The 20,519-nt window shown below is 46.0% G+C and overlaps 1 protein-coding gene and 1 long non-coding RNA gene across 2 annotated transcripts; both read left to right on the forward strand.

The window, feature by feature from the left end:
* Positions 1–7,646: 7,646 nt before the first annotated feature.
* Positions 7,647–11,055, forward strand: LOC112878600. The gene is made up of 4 exons (XR_003225806.1): positions 7,647–8,214; positions 8,809–9,397; positions 10,833–10,935; positions 11,021–11,055. It is a non-coding gene; the product is annotated as an uncharacterized LOC112878600 (long non-coding RNA).
* Positions 11,056–11,674: 619 nt separating this feature from the next.
* Positions 11,675–13,721, forward strand: LOC112878599. Its single transcript, XM_025942852.1, has 5 exons — positions 11,675–11,758; positions 11,847–11,935; positions 12,701–12,781; positions 12,874–12,989; positions 13,240–13,721. The coding sequence occupies exons 2-5, from the start codon at positions 11,918–11,920 to the stop codon at positions 13,334–13,336; spliced, it is 312 nt and encodes a 103-aa protein (XP_025798637.1). The 5' UTR covers positions 11,675–11,758; positions 11,847–11,917; the 3' UTR covers positions 13,337–13,721.
* The last annotated feature ends 6,798 nt before the right edge of the window (positions 13,722–20,519 follow it).

The raw sequence follows: 20,519 nt of genomic DNA on the forward strand, positions 1-20,519 counted from the left end.
CCAATGTGCAGGACATACGTCTGTAGCGCGACTACATGACCGTATTCCTGTCTGCTCTGCAGAACGTACTCTCACAGTCGGTGCGTGTAAACATAAAATAAAAGTCGAGTGGTGGCGGACGAGTCCACTTGCCGGGCCGATTGGTTACTAGGCTTACCGCTTACCATATTTCACGGCATGTGGCTAGTACTTTCAAACGCTTAACTGCCACTACCACACACTGCGACCTTAACCAAATTCCTCAACACAGACGGGGTATCATTCCTTTCCATGAAACTACACATAACCCCGTCCGTCATCCTTATAGTGATTGCCGAATTGTAAACAATCAATTCCTATATCGCGCGAGTGACAGGAAATCACCCGACTTCTACCGGTCCTATTAGCAGAGCATCTATACGATAAGGACTCAGGTACAATACATTGGTTCCTACGATTTATGCATCTAGGGTTCCATTCCAACTCCTAGACTAAATGCAAGATATAATATATACATATAGGATTGCATAAATGTAATAATTTGAAATACTGGGTTATGCACCGGGGCTTGCCTTTACTGGTGGGACTGAAGTCAGTAAGGTTAAGATCTTCTGAACTTTGGTTCGGGGCTTCAGATAATCCCTTGGTGACATTCATTTGGTCTTCAGGAACATCCTCTGCAGACTCCGGGGAGATCTCGTAGGTACCGTTGCTGAAGTAGTCGTATCTACATGCAATGCGACATTACATTCAAAGTGTGCACATAAAACTACCTTACTTCTCAATACAGTTACAATCCAATACTCATATAACACACTATTCACATTACACCCAAAAAGATCTAAAACTAAACTTAGATAGAGCTTTAGAGGGATAACTAATTAGAATCAGCTACTTGTTGAGGGTTACAACAGAGCCGAATGGAAACAACGGGGGTTTAGCTGATTGATGTGCTTAGGTCGTGCCTAACAGAGGCGTGTTTACTGTGCGATCTTACCGATCTAGGGTTATATACTTTGGTCTGGGTAGCCGATTGATAGGTGCACCAGTTTCCTGATCACTGTGACAATCCAATTACTTGTAATGCTAGACATATATTTGTTAGTGTGAAGTCTGTGTATGTTAGTGTAAAGCTTGCGTATGTTTGTGTGAAGCTTTTGAAAATTTAAAGTGCAAGTAAAAAGGGTATTTTTGTATTTACAGAAAAACTTAGGGTTGCTTTTGCAAAATGTATTTGGATGGGAGGTAATCTCAAAATAAGTGAAGGGTAGTTTTGTAAATATGTTTTTCTTGCTTTATGTCTTGTAAAAAAATATATATTTATCCAAAAAGTTGCATTAGAAATGCATATGTTGAAGTGTGTAAACATTTTTAGGTAAAGTGGTGAAAATAAGGGTATTTATGTAATTTTATAAAAGTACAAGTCCTTTTATGCAAGTATTTGATTTACAAAAGTAATTTTCAAAATTACTTAGGACTAAAGTGTAAAAGGTGCAAGTCATCATGACATGTCTATCCAATCATTATGACGAGTCTATCCCGTCATCATGACGTGTCATAAATGCTTGCATTTAGGTCCTGAATTTTATAAAGTTTCACTCTTTAGGACAAAAGCAATTCAAATCCGACTTTTGTTCAAAGATTCACGTGTAAAAATATAAGTTTTGAGTTTTTGAGCTTGGGCCCTAAAGCAATGTTGTAGAGCTTAAAAAACTCTCCAACTTTCGTTTTGGGCATTTCTTCATTCGGGTTTTAGATTGATGGGAAATTTTGCTTTATAAATAAGTCCCTGTAGTTTTCTGAAATCGCGCATAAGTCCTTGGGAAATCTCTTTTCCCCTTCTCCTCTGTTCTCTTATCCCTGGCGCCCTTATCTTCTTTCCCACCGACGGCAGCAGCATCAAAACGCTTCTTTTCTTCCTCCACTGGCGGCTGCATCTTCTTTCTCTCCCTGCTTTTCCCCTTCCTCTCTTCAGCACAGGCAGTAGCAGCTCATGGCAGCAGCAGGCGCGTGGGCGGCCCCACACGGGGCGCTGCGCGGCAGGGGCTGTGGCTCGGCGCGTGGCAGGCACCAGGCGGCGCGGCCCAGGCGGGGCGAGCGGCGCGGCCCAGGAGGGCGAGCGGCAGCGCTAGGCGTCCGGGCGGGCGACGGCAGGAGCGGGCGCTGACTCGCGGGCGCGCAGGTGCGGGGCGCGCGGGAGCAGGCGGGCCCAGGACGGCGTGGGCGCGCGGGCGCATGCAGAGACGAGCGACGGCGGCGTGGCAGCACACGAGCGACACAGGAGCAGGAGTGGAGCCCAGGACCAGGCGGCACTGGAGTGGGTGGCGCAGGCGCGCGTGGTGGCGCAGCAGGCGTGGAGCTGAGGCGCACGCGGCTCAGGCATGTGCAGGTGTGGCGCGGCAAGGCCGGAACGAACGCGGGTCCGGCAGCAGGAAGAGGAGGAGCAGCTGCGCGAACGTGCAGGGCGACGGCGTGCAGAGCAGGGACAGCAGGTTCCGGAAGTCTTTGACAGATTACGGCGGTGGAGCAGAAGAAGCGGGCGCACAATGGTGTATGCTGGTAAGCTATTCGACGGAATGCCCCTAAAGATGCACATATGCACATGGTGTTTGTCGTGTCGCTCAGCATACTAGGTCGCCATGGGAAATGGAGACGGTGAACATACGGTGGTAGGGTGCCTGAAGCTTCATGTTGGATTAATTGGCGCTCGTCCTTGCGGCTGGCCAGCAGGAGCGTTCTGCCGGTGGCTGACTCGGTTCGTTTCCGCAGGCGCGTGTGTATGCAAGGCAATAGATCACGCGCAAGCAGGCTGGGGGCTGTTGGTGTAGGAGCAGAGCGGGAGCGGCGCACCGGAGATGCAATCAGGCGCGGCGGTCCTGCAGGAGGCTACGCGGATGTGCCGGCCGTGTTCTACGGCAACGTACGTGAGCAAAGGAGGCTCAGCCGTGAGAAGAAGGACTTGAGATTCGTGAAGGAGTCGGCATAGCGAACCAGTTCGGCCCTATCGGCTTCTTCCGTGAGTCTACAGCATCCAGCAACTCCTATTCCTCGTCGATCGCCCAAGCAAGATCACAATACCTCAAGAAAGCTCGTGAACTCTCTTATCGAGCTTCTTCGGATCCCTTCGCCGAAACATCATCGCCGTGGCAACATCGGCTACCGTCACCACGGGTCACCGCAGGGAATATTCCTCCGGCCATTCTTCGCCCACTGCAATTCCCGACAAGCCTCTTCGTCACCCACGGAATCTCGTCACCGTCGAGCACTTCTCATCACCGATCCTGTTCGCCACGGGAATTCACTTTCCACTGTTCTCCTCTACAATCAAGGCTATCCCAAGGTTTGCCCTGATTCACTACATCTTCTTAATGTCAGCGACTCCGTTGGCCGGAATATCATCGTTATCTTTCTGTTCTTTGTTTTCCCCGACCAGGGACTTAATTACTTCGATTTAGAAAGTTCTAGGGTGTTTTCTGTAAAATCTCTAGGGCCTTCTTTACTTCAAATCAGTGAACTTCTACATTTCATAGAATTTCGTAAGAAGTTCATAAAAATGCAAAATAAGTTTTGTTTGAATCCTTAGGTCAAAGTTTACAAGTTTTATGTTGTGCCCTTGAATTGAAAGTCTTGATTTGTGATCTAGGTTAAATATTAGGAAATGAATGCTTTATTTGTACCTTGAGCATGTGTTGTAGCTAAGTATAGATCATAGGATGTATGTCTCAAGTACAGATGTGTGATATCTAGTTAATCTTTTCACACGAGTACTCAGATCTCTGCCATCCAGACTTTGTCCTTGTTTTGATTGCCATTTCCTTAAGGTTCGCTTCGTATAAAGATCCTTGTTAGTCCGTGTGCATCTACTGCTTAGCTAATACGTCTCGACAGCCATGCTTCAGTGTCAGGTTATCAACCCAGCCACTTAGCATCTGTTTTCTTTGAGCCTATGATGTTTCTGCGTAACAGCTGTCAGCCGATACATTTCTTTTGATATGTTTCTACCATCGGCTGGTTAGCTGATACGGTTGTTATCTTTCTAGTATCGGCTACTGCCAGTAACATTTCTGTTGTCCTGTCCTACATCAGCTGCCACGTAGCCGATCAATCTGAGGTGCACACACAATCTTAGGGTTCTTGCTATCGGCCGATCCAAGCCGATTTCAGTTACTCTCCATATTGGTCAAATGGAGCCGATCAATCTTTAGTTTTCCCATCTTTATCCACACACTTCTATCAGCCGATTTATCACCTGAGAGGTCGGCTATATACCTATCGGTCACCTACCCTCAATCACACTCCAAGCGGCTGTACGTCACTCAATTGTTGTGCTGACGTAATCAAGCTGACACAACCACACCTAGTTACCTAGAATAACACTTAAGCACATCTCAGTTAAGACAACTGCTTTAGGAATCATCCTTTTGCCAAACTAATCGATGTTTTCATCGATCAATCAGGAAACTGGTGCACCTATCAATCGGCTACCCAGACCAAAGTATATAACCCTAGATCAGTAAGATCGCACAGTATACACGCCTCTGTTAGGCACGACCTAAGCACATCAATCAGCTAAACCCCCGTTGTTTCCAATCGGCTCTGTTGTAACCCTCAACAAGTAGCTGATTCTAATTAGTTATCCCTCTAAAGCTCTATCTAAGTTTAGTTTTAGATCTTTTTGGGTGTAATGTGAATAGTGTGTTATATGAGTATTGGATTGTAACTGTATTGAGAAGTAAGGTAGTTTTATGTGCACACTTTGAATGTAATGTCGCATTGCATGTAGATACGACTACTTCAGCAACGGTACCTACGAGATCTCCCCGGAGTCTGCAGAGGATGTTCCTGAAGACCAAGTGAATATCACCAAGGGACTATCTGAAGCCCCGAACCAAAGTTCGGAAGATCTTAACCTTACTGACTTCAGTCCCACCAGTAAAGGCAAGCCCCGGTGCATAACCCAGTATTTCAAATTATTACATTTATGCAATCCTATATGTATATATTATATCTTGCATTAAGTCTAGGAGTTGGAATGGAACCCTAGATGCATAAATCCTAGGAAAGGACGTTAGATGCCTTTGAAAGGAACTCGCGTACTTGAGCCGGTATAATTCAGGTTGGTTCTGCCACACGCGACGCATGGATCGAGGAACACAGAAAGGGAGAGGGGGGGCTGCGTCGGCGGGATTCGCGGCGACGGTCGCGAGCGCGGGGTTGAGCACGCGGCACGGCGCGTGGGTCGAGGAATAGAGAAAGGATGGCGGTTAATTTTGGATGTCAGACGGCGAAACGTCGGGAAATGTTTTGGGCGATTAGGAGCTCGGACGGTAAAGGGTTTAGGAGCGATCTGAGCTTGATGACAAAAAAGTTTTGAAAATTATTTTTAGCGAGTGATTTGTACTGTTATTTAAATAAGGTAAAAACGCGGGCGTTACACTAAGATAACTAGTGCTACTCGCCATCTACAAGGCTTCAGAACGAGCAACACATAAAACGAACGAGCAAGGGTGATGCTATCCCGATCACGCAGAGCGTGATCGGAGCCGCATGGCACTTACCCGATGAAAACCCTAGAATAGGGGAGGTGATGCGCCGAGAGTTGTTGATGAATGATTCTGTTTCTTGTTTATTCATGGTACATATTTATAGTCCGTAGACTCATCCTTCTTAACTAACCCTAACCAAACACGACACGACTCTTAATTGCCTATATCTAATTTTACCCGGCCTTTCTAGCCCCAATTATCCGCACAAGGTCCAATTCGCAAGCTTATCATAACTGTCTTCTAGGCCCATCTCGCTCCATGGCCCACTTCTGGCCCGTCTAGATTATGGCGATAACAAGGCGGTGGCGCTTCCCGTCGCTTACAGCGTCTCCCGTAGATCGGACTCGGGCTTTTAGGGTTTGTTAGTGGGCGTACAGGTGGCGGCGAACTTCGTCGTGCGTGCCCCCGGGGTCCCACCTCTTTCTTATAGCGCTGCGCGACGGGGGCCCACCAACCAAGTCACGGTTGGGCGCCCCCGATCAGGGCGCGATCAAGGATTCCAACTCGGTCGTTGGACCAAGTCGGGCGAGATCAATTCTAACATGTACTAGTTCCAGCCGACAGCCACTATACACATGTGAGCTCAGAACTTGCAGATTTTGCGCCATGGTTGACGGATGCATAGGTGCTATAGATGGCACTCTCATATCGGTTGAGGTGAACCAAGAAGCCAAAGTTGACTTCATTTATAGGAAAGGAGATGTTTCGATTAATGTTTGCGCCATAGTAGACATGCATGGCCGCTTCACCTATATGGAAGCCGGGAAGGCGGGTGCATGTCATGAGATGGCGGTTCTACAAGATTGTCAGGCGGATCAAAGGTTCCCGCATCCACCCCAGGTTTGTGTTTTGTATGAAGCCCTATGACGTTGTAGTTTTGTACCTAGTTTGTTGCAACATTTGCTTTGGTAGTAACACTGGAAATGGTTCAATTCATGTAGGTCGGTATTACCTTGCGGATTCGGGATACATGCTGCAATAAGGATACATGACTCCTTTCCGGGAGACAAGGTACCATCAGTCACACTTTAATGGCATAGATGTTCGTGCATTAGATCGCCAGGAGAAATTTAACTACATTCACTCCAAGCTGCACATTATCATTGAAAGGAGGTTTGGGATCGTGAAAGAGCGGTGGCATGTATTGGAAGGGGTTCCATTCTTCAAGAGGGAAAAGCATGCGTGGGTTATCATATCATGCTTTGCTTTGGATAATTATTTGTGGCTCCGTAAGTATGGAGATGGTGCGACGTATGAGCCGTCGGAGTGGGTGTTGAGCAATAGTACTACTAGTATCTCAGCACCGAGGGAGTTGGTATCTGCTGCTGTTTGGGCTGAATATTGATGACAGTATGTATTGTATTGTAATGTTGTAAAGTAATAGGACAAGATGTATTGTATTGTAATGTTGTATTGTAATGTTGGACTGTAACTGATTCTTGTTAGTAATAGGACAGTCTTGGACAATATGTAACGTGAACAATCATAATTAGTTTGTGGTACGACGCTAAGTATGAAATTGATGTTATTTGCCCATTTGTTTTGTTTGAATTTAAAAAAATGCAGGCACTGGCTGGGCTGATTTAGCTGGCGCAGCTGATTCACCTGCTGCAGCAGCGGCTGATTTAGCCCAACCTCCAGCATTCAATCTCGTGGTAGGGGATGTATACAAAGTCGCAGCAATTGCATTTGAACTTCATCTTACTGATGATTTGGTCCAGCGAAGAGCAGTAGGAGATACATGCCTGTTCGTGGCGGCTAACGCAGGCACGACAGAAGATGTGGACGCCAGCGCACTGCAAAAGGAATGAAGTTGAGCAGCTACCACTGGAAATTATACTCATTCCTTATATGCTATTGGCCCCATATATTATGGACAAAAAAAAATTGTCTATATGCCATCCAATAGCTTATAAGGGATGGGTTGCGGCCGGGCTGGAGATCTCATCTCAGATCTCACCCATCTTCCTGATGTTATAAATGCTCATCTCCTGCAAGAGAAGAAGCGTCCATGACCGAGAGGCCATGAATGTCAATCTACAGTCTAGTAGCCTTGAGAGAAGAAACATCTATGACCGGAATACCACAAATGTCAATATCTGCAGTCCAGTAGCTTGTGGTTGATCCTGATGTTATAGGCGGAGGCGGAGGACGTGGGGGCGGCGGCGCGAGCAAGCCAGGCGAGAAGGCCGAAGGGGCGATTGGGCGAAGACGCGAGGTGGTCAGGGGCGATTTAGGGAGAGGGGAAACCACGAAAGATAGGTCACGGGCACGGTCCGGTAGAGAGCGCACGGGCTCGACCAGATCCGCCGCCACCCCTTCTGCGTGTGGCCAGGCCGTCCGCCGCCGCCGCCCCTTCCGGCCGACACCGCCTCTAGGAGAGGCGCCCGTGGCTCCCAGTGCTCGTCCGACCGTGCTCCTCCAGATGGAGAAGAGGAGGCCGCCGCGGCCCCTGCGCTCGGTTGGCCTCCGCCTGTCTGCCGCTGCAAGGAAGAGATAAGGCCACTGGCTGCGACCCTTGCGCTCGTCTGGCGCCTGCCCTCCGCCCGTCCGCCGCCACAAGGAGAGGCGGCTGCTGCCCCCCTGCGCTCGTCCGCCAGCCGCCACACCTCAAGTCCTCAAGCCGAAGCTCTCTTGCCGCTGTGCGTCCACCCTCCTCCGCCTGGAGCTTCAAGTCACTGCGCCACTGGTACCCGCTCCTTTCTCACTCTATCACTGGATTCGCTGCTATTCTGCTAGTGCTAGTGCCTTCCTGCTTGCCTGCTAGTATGTATTGGCGTATTGCTGCTAGCCGGCCTCTGCTTCTCCTGGCCTGTTGTTGCTCATTGCTTGTTTATGGGCTATATATTCATTTGCTCCACCATTGTTTTGATTTTGCTGAAAGCAGAGAGCAAATTGCAAGCAATAGTGCTTGCTGGTGCATCTATAGCAGCAGCAGGAGCCTCTGCAGCCGGCTCTCAAAGTGATCGCTATGATCCATTAAAGGATTAAACTAGGAGGCCAAAGTCTGATGATCTAGGATGGAATTATGCATATTATGCTATATTGAAATTTTCACCATGTTGTTTAAAAAGACGTTTCATAGTCGCTTAAACGTTTTAAAGTGTCCTTTTGTTAGCGTTTTAATAACCCATCAGCGTAGATCCGGCATATGTGCTGTCGGATCCGTACTCTTCCTCCCGGCCGTAGATGCTTCTCCTTCCGAGCTACTATGGTCTTCTCTCTATTGGCTATTGCTTCTCCACGATGATTAATTTGATAGATATATTGAATCGTATCGCAGGAGATGGGTGTGTTAAACATCAGGATGGACCAGAGGCTACTGCACTGTAGACATTGCCACCGACGCCGACACCCACCCCTCCCGCCCGCCGACACTCACTGCTTTTTATTGGACAGAATCATCCATCAGATGAGGTTCAAATGCAACTTCTGCGACTCTGGATACATCCCCTACAGCAAGTTTCTGGTACACCTGTGCGACACTACTCCCGCCCATCTCATGTCCGTCTTTGCTAGGGGAGAGTGCATCCTCGCCACAAGTGCCCTTGTGTGTTCTGAATGCGGCCTTCCTCTCCGACCTCCCATTTTCAGGGCGAGCTCAGCTCTGCCCTGCCCTGACTGAATGAATTTGGATGCAGTTTGGTTTGGTTTTATTTGATTTTGGCTTCATGCTATCCTGCCGTTGTTGCAGTGTCTCCCTCGGAAAATTCCTATTTGTAGTGCCTGCTGCCATAATGGTGATGTCACCAGCTACCGTCACAGTCGTGAGCTCGAACACCTCATCCAAGGCATCACGGTGAAATGCAAGGCTTGCAAACAATACCTTCCATTCTCCACCTTTGCTTCGCACAAGCTGGTCAACTTGTGTGGTAATACATGCATGCCTCCCACCTCTGTTCCCCTACTTCTTGCATCCACATGGTGGTTTGAACAATGCTGATGCTCGGACGGTTGACCTTACATTTAGCATAAATCTATTTTTTAAGTAACGTGTATAAGTTCTCAAGTGAACCGAAATAATTATAATTAGTTTAGTTCAAAATGAAATAAATAGTAAGCAAGAATGGAGTGCTGATATATTGATAAGGAAAACTAAAAAATATATATAGTTGACTTGTACACAATCATTGGCAAAGAAACATGTGCATCGTCAAGATTGCTTCTTAGTATGGTTACCAAGACGCAAACTGCCGGGACCAAAATTGTATGTATGGCAAGAACATCAGCAGCATAAATCAAACCTAATTTTCTCTGCATCAACAACTTTTAGTGTTGATTTATGAGCGCTGGGATTACTTTGTCCTTCAGAAAACTTATAGAATTATACAAAGGCTTATATGAGCACCAAGAACTCTTCTAAAAGATTGCCAACAATAGCCATAAAGCAGCAGTAGCAGCAAGCTATGAGTTCATTCCAGATCGAAACAAGTAGCAGGTTGCGAACCCGGTGGCGCTGTGACAGCATGCCCAGCTGGAGCACGCCTCTAGTCAGCACTTCCTGCCAGCTGCAGCATGGGAAGTGGGGCTGTCCAGCGTGGGAAGTGGTCATGACTACGGGTCTGTGGGTTGGAACTGGAATGGTGGTGTAGTGAATGGAGGTGTGGACCTCCTATGGCGCAGGAGGTGGGGGACGAAAGCAACATGGTGGGGTGGTCGGTGAACGACAGCACGGTGGTTATCAGAATCGATTCGATTTTGATCGGGTGATTAAGAATCAATTTCAATATGGTACATTGGATATAGATGGATACAACAATAACAAAGCATTTTAATCCCAACCACGTTGTGCGAGGCTAGAATTGAAACCCAACAGGAATCACCACAAAAAGAGAGAAGGGGAAAGAGAGATGAAAAGGGCTTTAAAGGATACTAAAAGGTGTGTAAAGCCTAATTATGGTTCACGTGGATAACTTCTTTCCAAGCACTTGTAACAATGACCAGTTCTTATCAGTAATGAGTTTCTTTTAACAGAGAATTTTACGTCAACAATACATCTTAAGCACTGACCACTTCCTGCCTAGGTTACACCTGGTTACTGATGTTGATGATGGATGCAATACTATTGCTATACTCTGATGTTCCTAATCAGTCAATATTCATTAACATAATTTCAGTTGTCTGCTGATCAGATCCAGTAATTACTTTCTCAGCCTTGTCTTATCAGTTCAGTTGCTGACTGCCAAACTTATTAGCTCATATAAAATATTTCTTGTACCTTCTAATGATTACTTTAGCTATCAAATGCCACTTCCATATTCTAGAATTTACTTACATTCCATCGGCCTTTAATACTTTATCATCCAGATTCCATTCTTATGAAGCTAAGGAAGTAGTCCACTATCAGAAATTATCGCCAAAGAGTTTAGCTAAATCTGTTCTTGAGGAAGGTGGCTGGTCAAACTTGATGGTAAGTATCCCTGATGTTGGCTAAATCCCTGAAGGCAAAGAATTTTACATATTTAATTTCCCTGATGTCGTGATTTTATTCTTAGTGTGCAAAGGAGGATGCTCAGAAGAATGTTGATGTTGCCATTGTTTTTCTTGGCTCAAAGGTACTTATTTGATAGCGATATATTTTTTTTAATTTTTCACTGGTTTGAAATTATCTGCCTGTGCAAATATTGTTTGAATTAGATATTTTTTTTAACTGAACAGCCCTTGTGCATAAATTCGAAATCAAAGGTTGATATTTCTGAATAGTGTTTGTTTATTCCATGAAGTGATAAAACTAAGCAAATTCTCCACCTTTTAATGTATACGTTGAAGTAATCTAAGACAGTCATTGCTTCAGTTGTCACGGACCATTAACTTGTTTTTCCTCCATTAGCTACAATCATCAGACATATCTAAAGATAAGCAAGTTGACCCAGCTTTGGCAGATACACTAAAGGTAATAATTGGCGCTGGTTTCTCTCTATCTCTCAGTTATCGTTTAACTAATGCAAAATTTCATATGCTTATAATGTCTATGCTTCTACCAGCTGTCCTTCACAAGCTCAGAGTTTTCCATGGCGTTCCCCTATGTTTCCACATCAGCCACTTTCTGTATCTTCCTAAATTTCCTAATCAATGAGCAATAGTTTTTTCCCCCCTTTTACACCAAAGAGCGTATTTTTTTCTTTACTTCTGATGTCATGATCAAGTCTAGTGAAGATGGTTCAAGTAAGCATGCAGGGTGGGAAACCCGCAGCTGGTTCTACATAGTAGTGAGAATAAGCTTGTTTCTTTGGGTATGTCCTTTCATATTAATTAGAGTTTTCCTGATTATGTTTTGGATACTGAAGCTGATCTAATTTGAAGAACTTTCTCCATCTGAAGGTTGCTTTACTTAATCTCATTACAATATCAACTTGGGCAAGGGTAATTGATGTCATGGATAGTGAGGTATCATGACAATGCACCACCAAGTATGGATAAATTCTTATTACTTCCTTTCCTTTTTTTCAACTTCTTTTATTTTTCCTTTCAATTCAGTCAGGTTCAAGATTGTTTGGTTGTATTGGGGCCAGTGCTACACTAGGGCAACTTTTTGGTTCGTTGTTTGCAGCAAGCATGGCATGGCTGGGACCTTGTACGCGTGTTTCCCTATGAATTTTATCTTAATAACTTAAACTCTGAAATGCAGTAATCAGTAGGCAGTAGGCACAAAGATGGATTTGTAGAAAAGAGTTTGTGGATTGTAATATATCTACTTTGTCCTATGGTCCACAAGCTGGGAACTTATCATTTTTACATGATTAATTTTTTTCTATACATTTGCTAATACTCGTGCTGCTTCATTCAGTTTCATCTAAAGCAATGCAACATGACACAGGATTTTACATTCTGCTGTGTTCAATACTCATCGTGTAGTGTTACTATGCCATAGATGTAGTACGCATTACAACATTATTAGGTTTAGAGTCGTAGTAGGTCAAAACACTCAAAACCTGATTGATAAATCAATATAATAATTGTCCAGTCAAAAGGTTTATCAGTGCAACAGGATTTTTTTCTTCATTCTCTATACACTGATTTATGGCGTAATAAATTGCAACTCAATACCAGGTGGAGCTTGTTGAGTACCTACTCAGTGTTGTATGGACTTTATGTTATCATTTCTATACTTGCATAGCCAAGAATCTAAAAGGTTATTTTAGTTTGTTGTTTTACTTTTCTTTGACTCTTTACAGGTAATCAGTTATGTTTTGACAAGGCCTGGAAGGGAGTTGTTGTTTACAGTTGTTTCACTGGACGAAAAGTACAAAGCTAAGGTAAATGTGAAAATATTCTTAGATTGCTTCCAGTTTTTCTGCTGGTTTTTGCAAACTTTGCTACTTTAAAAATTAAATTTGTTTTCTTGTAGGTCTGTATAGATGTTATTGTCCAAAGACTGGTGATGCGACAGCTGCTGGAATTTATAGTTTGCTGTTCAGCAGACTTGAGAAGAAAGCAAACATGGTTACCCTATATGCATTGCCGGTATGAAATCAGCCTCATGTGAAGGTGTTTTGGTTTCAATTAAAAAAAAAAAGAAATCAGCACATGGAGTCTTGGCTCTTGGGTGCTCTAAATACGTGTGGGTTTTCCATTTCTGTGATGATTCCCATTTCAATTAGAGGGCATGAATTTTCATATCTTTAACTCTCGATATAAATTATTTGTTGTTTCATTTACTAGGTCCTGGGTTAGATCACTGAAGAGCCATTTTTTCCTCTTTTTTTCCTATCAGCTCTGTTTCCTTTGGCTTCTCACTGCATTTCATTTGGGACGCCTCCAGACAAATCTTGCAAGGCTTCAGGCGGCACCTGCAGCATCCTAATTCCTGAAGGGCTAAAAAAATGGATACCCCTGTATATTTACACGTTATCACAAGACTGAAGCGGGTTGCTCCTGTAGTCCCGCCGTTTTCTTCTCTAGGTTTTGACTCTACAGATATCTGCTGGAGGTAGTGCCACCAGATAGACAGTGCTTTCAGCATGTAGAAAGTATGGTTACCACAGAGCATGTCCTTGTTGGCATTGAACTGCTCGTTTCAAAGAATGGTAGATCCATGGAGGAACTTTTGAATCTGGAGTTTTCCTTTTAGTATAGATTGGAATATCAGAGTTAACTAGAGATGAAGTTCAACATTAAGAAGAGATTGTACTAGATACAGAAAGGGAAATGTTAGGACTATACATAATAGTAGAATACTCTCTGGTTTTCGTACCATCTTTGGTAGCCACATGGCAGAAACTGAGTCATGCAAACTGCAAGGTATATACTATACGCCAGCGTTAATGAATGTGAAAAGAATCGTCTCAGCGAGGCATGGCATTGTCTGATACTGAACCTCGTTGCTTGGTTCAAAGGATGGCAGGTTCATCGAGAAAACCTTCAAATCTTTGCAGTTAAAAACTGCAGACAGAGTTCAGCATTTAGTATACAATAATATTACAGAAAGTAGGGATGCTAAGGATATATGTAATTGAGGAGAAATTGACCCAACACTGGCTGAGATGGTTTGGTTATGTTCAACGGAGGCCTCCGGAGGCGCCAGTGCGTAGTGGGTTATTAAAGCGGGTTGATAATGTAAAGAGGGATAGAGGTAGATCTAAACTGACTTGGAAGGAGGAGGTGGTGAAAAGAGATCTCAAGGAGTGGAATGTTCCCAAACAAGTAGTTTTTGATAGGAGCACTTGGAGATTAGCAATCAACGTGCCGGAACTGTGACCTTTGTTTCTTAGGTTTCATCTCTAGCCTATCCAACTTGCTTTGCGTTGCGGGTATGGTGTAGATGTGATTTGGTTAGCTTGAGATCATGTGGCAGAACCAACCTGAATTACACCGGCTTAAGTACGCAAGTCCTCTCTCAAGAGATCCAACGTGCTTCAAAAGGTGTAACCCCTTGGCCTGTCGGGTAGTCCCGATGAAACCATCTAACTTTCGGGATCGAATAAGGTTACCTCACACGAAGGTGAGTCCAGAGATACAGTCACCATCATATTTTACGTCATAGGAAAATTTTTTTACAAAAGTTTCCACAAGTAGTACAAAGTTCCACACTTAGTAAAGTCATTACAAAGTTTGCAGAAAAAGCAAAGGTTCCAAACTACAGTCATTATTACAAATCAGTTTTCAAGTTTAAGCAGCGGAATTCAAAGTACGATAACTATACATGTCGCCAGTAAGGACGTCATGCTAAGCCCTGGCATAACCTCACTCGTTATGATCGAGGTTGGCCGGGGACGGATCCCACTCCACGGACCAACCGTCAGGCAAAGCATAAGGCCAAGGCATGGGGTAAGTAGGGTCTTCAGAGATATTACCTGAAACAAAATCATATAGCAAGACTGAGTACTCTAATACTCAGCAAGGCTTACCCGGAATTTGGGTATACTTAGCCCATAACTAGACCATGAAGGTTTTAATGAGGAGGTAAGTTTTATTTCAGCTGAAAAGCGATAAAGAGTAGGTCCTTACTTTCATATTTTAGCTTTCAGATTCTAGACCCTTTAGCCTTTCTAGGTAAGCACTTGTAACTACTCAAGCAAGATAGTCTCTTTAAAGCATACATCAGTATTACTCCTCATAAGATTTCCCTTGTTACTCTATGTGGTAAAAGAGTTAAGCAATCTCAATCTTCGTGAGAAATGGACGATTCTGAATCGAATTTCAACCCTTGCAAGGTAAACCTAACTCACACGCTTGGAACATCCAACGATAGTTCCGAAGCAACCGTTTGCCTTTCATTCCGGATCGTGGAACAAAGCCACCACAAGCGACTGCTGGACCGTACGCACATCCAATGTGCAGGACATACGTCTGTAGCGCGACTACATGACCGTATTCCCGTCTGCTCTGCAGAACGTACTCTCACAGTCGGTGCGTGTAAACATAAAATAAAAGTCGAGTGGTGGGGGACGAGTCCACTTGCCAGGCCGATTGGTTACTAGGCTTACCGCTTACCATATTTCGCGGCATGTGGCTAGTACTTTCAAACGCTTAACTGCCACTACCACACACTGCGATCTTAACCAAAATTATCAACACAGACGGGGTTCCTCTCCATAAAGCTGCACATAATCCCCGTGATGGAGGTTCAGCGGGGATAAAACGGAACAAGAACGGAAACAACAGCCTACAGATGTGATGGAGGCTGAGTTTACGAACTCTCACGTGACCCCGAACAGAAAACTGCCCAGATTTTGAGCCCAGACCTGTTATCTCGCCTTATCACAGGCGTTTCAGGCAAACCCCCAAAACTATGCGCCCAGAAGGCTGAAAAATTCCCAGAACTTTTGGGTGGGGGGATGCCCCCCGGGTATAGTAGGGGGGAGCCGATGTGGTGAACGGGTGATGGGGAAACAATGTCTGGCCATATGTTTCGGGTTGTTTCCAGCACTCCTAGCTGCACCCTCCTAACCACGGTGTGTTCGGCCATGGCCGGCAACATCATGGTTTTCGGCTAGGCGAACTGAATTCGTTCGGTCAGCCGGTGTGGGCTTCGTGTGCTTTAGGGATTGAGACGGTCATGTGTTGTTGACCTCATTTTCCAAGTTTGTACAAAGGATTCTTGAGAATTTTATTCTCGTTTCTAGTGTACGTGCTTGGGGAGTTGACGGAATATGACATGTGCTTGAATCAGTCCCTGGATTTCGTGTGCTTAGAGATTGAGACGGTCATGTGTTGTTGACCTCATTTCCCAAAATCGCACAATGGTTCCTTGAGGATTTTATCCTCGTTTCCAGCGTACGTGCTTGGGGAGTTGACGGAATGCGTCATGTACTCGAATCAGTCCCTATGCCTCGCAGCACTGCACCAACAAGCAAGGTGGTATAGGGGCTTGCTAAGGCTAGCCGGTGTGGGTTTCTGTTGTTCGACGATTTGGATGGTCACTCGTGTGTCGTTGACCTCATTTCCCAAAATCGCACAAAGGATTCTTGAGGATTTTATTCTCGTTTCCAAAGTACGTGCTTGGGGAGTTGACGGAATGTGACATGTGCTTGAACCCAGTCCTCGAGCTTCTGAATATTTGCATCGGTAGGCTAAGGTCGGTCACTATACGACTGAGTTTGGTGAGGGAGATGGTTATATACTGGCTTGTGCGGCTTGGATTGAAACAGATCCAGTTGGCTAGTGCTGGTCACTATACGACCGAGTCTGGTGAGGGAGATGGTTATAGGCTGGCTTCGGTTGGCTTGTGCGATTCGGATTGAAACGGACTGTGCTTATGATTGGCCCGATATTGTTTGTTATCGCGCTCAGTGGTCCGTCGGTTGCCTTCCTCATAAGTAGACTCGACGTGCATTGCACGGAGTGATGCTTTGGATGGCCTAACCTTCGTGTAGCAGCTGGCGCATGAGATGTGTTGGACCTGTGACTGCTGGGAGGCCCCCCGCCATTGTTCGGCTGACTCTCGGTGCCTGTGTCCTTTCAGTGCCGTGGGCACAATGCCTGATCCTTAACGAGTGCTTGTGTGCTGCAACCCGTTCCTTGGGAAGTTGCATTCGCTACATGTTGCCTTCGTCGCGTCCACCCTTTGGGTGTGATGCGTCGGCTTTATAGCCAATTGACGTTGCCTCGTGGTAATGGTCTCATTGGCCAAGCCCACCAAGGCTACCTCACTTGTGCTATTGGTCTCGGATGACGCTAACTGTGACATCCAGGTAATAAAGGATATATACACTAAACTCTAGTGTGGAATAGGCATGTTTGTTATGGGTAAAACAAAAGGGCTAAGGGTGTATTTGTAATTTCTATGAAAACATAGGCCTTTAAGTGTATGATGGGTGGTTTGGAAGGTAGCCTTGAAAATTAGGAGAAACATAATATTAAGGTTAAATTTATGTTATCATAAGGAAAAAGATAAGCCCTTAAGTAAGACTAGGGACGTATGTGTAAATAAATATAAGCTATAGGGTCTTTTATGCAAATAACTGTGGAATAAAAGTAACTTTTATTTTTACCTAAGGGCCTACTTGCAAAAGTACTAGTCATCATGACATTTCTCAAATATTTGCAAATATATCAAAAGTTTGATCAAATTCCCTTGGTAAGGACCAGGGTAATTCAAAATTTTACCATATTCACAATTCAACGAGTAATACTACAAACTTTGAGTTTTTGGATTTGAGCCTTAAAGCTAAAGTGTAGAGCTTGAAAAACTCTACAATTTTCATGTTGGGCTTTTTCTCAGAAAACCCCTAGATCAGTGGGAAAAATTAGTCCCTGTAATTCTTGAATTTGCAAACAGGTCCCTGGATCCCCTCCCCTCTCTTCTTCTTCCCCGAGCACCTGCTCTGCTCTGCTTCTCCCCTGCCTTCTCTGCTCCGCCGTCAGTGCCGCTCCCTTGGCTACCGCTGATCAGACCGCCGCCGTCCACCTCCTGCTGGGCTCACACCCACGCGTCGTCATCTCCCCGTCTTAGCCCTGCTCCCCTCCCTTGCTGCTTCCTCGTGCGCGCGCCACAGCGTCCTGAACTGCCCGCCGGCCGCCTCGTCGTCGCCGCCAATTCTGTGCCCGCGCTTATCCTCTCTTCCCTCCTCTTCTGCTCAACCTGATCAGGAGATCCTAGAGATATCAATTGCCTCTTTTCTCTCTTTGCTGTGCACATCCCGGTCCTTGAACCCCTCCGCCGTCGCTTCTTCTCTCCGATAAGCCCCGGACCACAGTGGGCAGCCGCCTCTGGCCACCATTTGCCTCTACCGACCCCCTAATCCGCTCCCCCAGTCCCCACTCGTGCTCCCCAGCTAGTAGCCGCAGCCCAATTTCCACCGAAGCATCGTCGCCGGTGAGTTCCACCCGCCGCCGTTCAACCTCGCTGCGGAACACCCCTCTCTAGCCCTTCTCACCCCAATTGCTGCAGCACTAAGCTTTCCCACGTCGCCAGCAAGCTCCCCAACCACATTCTCACCGCCCAAGACCACCAGAGCACGGCCCCGCTGTTCCCCCTCCGCCGCCGGCCGCAAGCTCCCGTCGCGCCGCCACTGCGAGCTACCCCCACCGATTTCGAGCTAGCACAGGTGCGCAAGAAACCCTTGGTGCTCCCCCACCCCTCTGTCCTCGCCGCCGGCGATCGCCGTCGCCGGGACAAGCCGGTCAACTTCCACGGCCCCTGCCTTGACCCAGTGAGGACCCCGGGTTAGAAGAGGCAGAAGCCTGAGGGGCTATCTGCAAAGTCCTAGACTTGCAGGAATAGTGCTGTTAGGGACCCCGGTGTAAAGGTTTCTATCATTTTATGTGCGCCATGCTGATAGCTTGTAAAATTGATAGAAATTCGTGGGAAATTCCAAAAAATATCAAACCAATTTTGCTGGAAATTAGATTTCAACCTCTACAACTTTTATTAATAAAGTTTTGTGTGAAACTAAATATTTTTAGATCTATTTTAAACTTAAGGTTAAAGATTAAGGGATGCATAACTTTCACATGTTTGCTTTGTTTCTTGTAATTTTTAGTATGTAGCTCCCATAGGTCATGAATGAACTTATGTGAAAGATTCAAACCCAGCAATATTTTGTAATTTAAGTTCTTTTGATTTTGGGCAATTCAAATTTGAAATGCTATGAAATTAATTAATTATATTCCTTAGGCTTAATTAACAAGATCTTTATGTCATGATCAACTGATGACCGTGCCGCGATAGTAATTCAACCTAGTACGAGAGGAACCGTTGATTCACGCAATTGGTCATCGCGCTTGGTTGAAAAGCCAGTGGCGTGAAGCTACCGTGTGTCGGATTATGACTGAACGCCTCTAAGTCAGAATCCAAGCTAGCAACCGGCGCCTGTGCCCGCCGCTCGCCCCGACCCACATTAGGGCGTTCGCGCCCCAAGGGCCCGTGCCATTGGCTCAGCCTGCCCGGCCGATGAGCCGTGGCAGGCCGCCTCGAAGCTCCCTTCCTCACGGGCGGCAGGCTGAATCCTTTGCAGACGACTTAAATACGCGACGGGGCATTGTAAGTGGCAGAGTGGCCTTGCTGCCACGATCCACTGAGATCCTGCCCCGCGTCGCACGAATTCGTCCCTCCCCCCTCTACCCCCATTCACATCTTCAGGTTCGAGCTCGCCACAACGGGCAAAGACGTTGCGAGCAAACCATAGTGAAAATAAGAGAAGCCACACAAGGCAAAACAACACAAGTCACCAAGTACCCAAGTATTGGGTACTTGGACGGGTAAGAACGTACTATTCACGGCGACTCAACGGTATAACAAGAGGCCGCACCCAAAGTGTTCGGGCAATGCAGCGCGTGCAAAATTCAACATGTTCCAAGAGCAGCTATGTCCACTTGTTCGGTAGTAGACAACCAAGTTAGGGTGAGAAATGCAAATCGGCACCCAGACATTGAATCTTGTGCAAACGGAGCATTCAGGCACGAAAATGACCACGATCAGAAAATCGTGTGCAAACGGTTATAAATGACACCCAGATATGGAGTCATACTCATATGGGTGGAGATGGATCATGGAGGGATAAAAACGGCCACAGGCTAACACGGTCGAAAATCGTGTGCACGGGAGGCCAAAAACGGGCTGAAGGGCGACCGAAAAGAAAACAACCGATTTCGGTGAAAACGTTTGGAAATGACACCCAGACATGGAATCATATGCAAACGGGAGGAGACGGAAGATGGAGGGATGAAAACGGCCGCGGGTGAAAACGGTCGAAAACCGTGTGCTGTAGCTCTCGGGAGGCCAAAAATGGGCTGACGGGCGACCGGAACGAAAAACAGCCGATTTCGGTGAAAATGTTTGGAAACGACACCCATACATGGAATAATATGCAAACGGGGGGAGACGGAAGATGGAGGGATGAAAACGGCCGCGGGTGAAAACGTTCGAAAACTGTGTGCTATAGCTCACGGGATGCAAAAATGGGCTGACGGGCGACCGGAACGAAAACAGCCGATTTTGGTGAAACGTTTGGAAACGACACCCAGACATGGAATCATATGCAAATGAGTAGAAACGGAAGATGGGGGGATGAAAATGGCCGCGGGTGAAAACAGTCGAAAACCGTGTGCTAT

The sequence above is a fragment of the Panicum hallii genome, unplaced genomic scaffold, assembly GCF_002211085.1.
Source record: "Panicum hallii strain FIL2 unplaced genomic scaffold, PHallii_v3.1 scaffold_56, whole genome shotgun sequence".
In the NCBI taxonomy this organism is placed as follows: domain Eukaryota; kingdom Viridiplantae; phylum Streptophyta; class Magnoliopsida; order Poales; family Poaceae; genus Panicum; species Panicum hallii.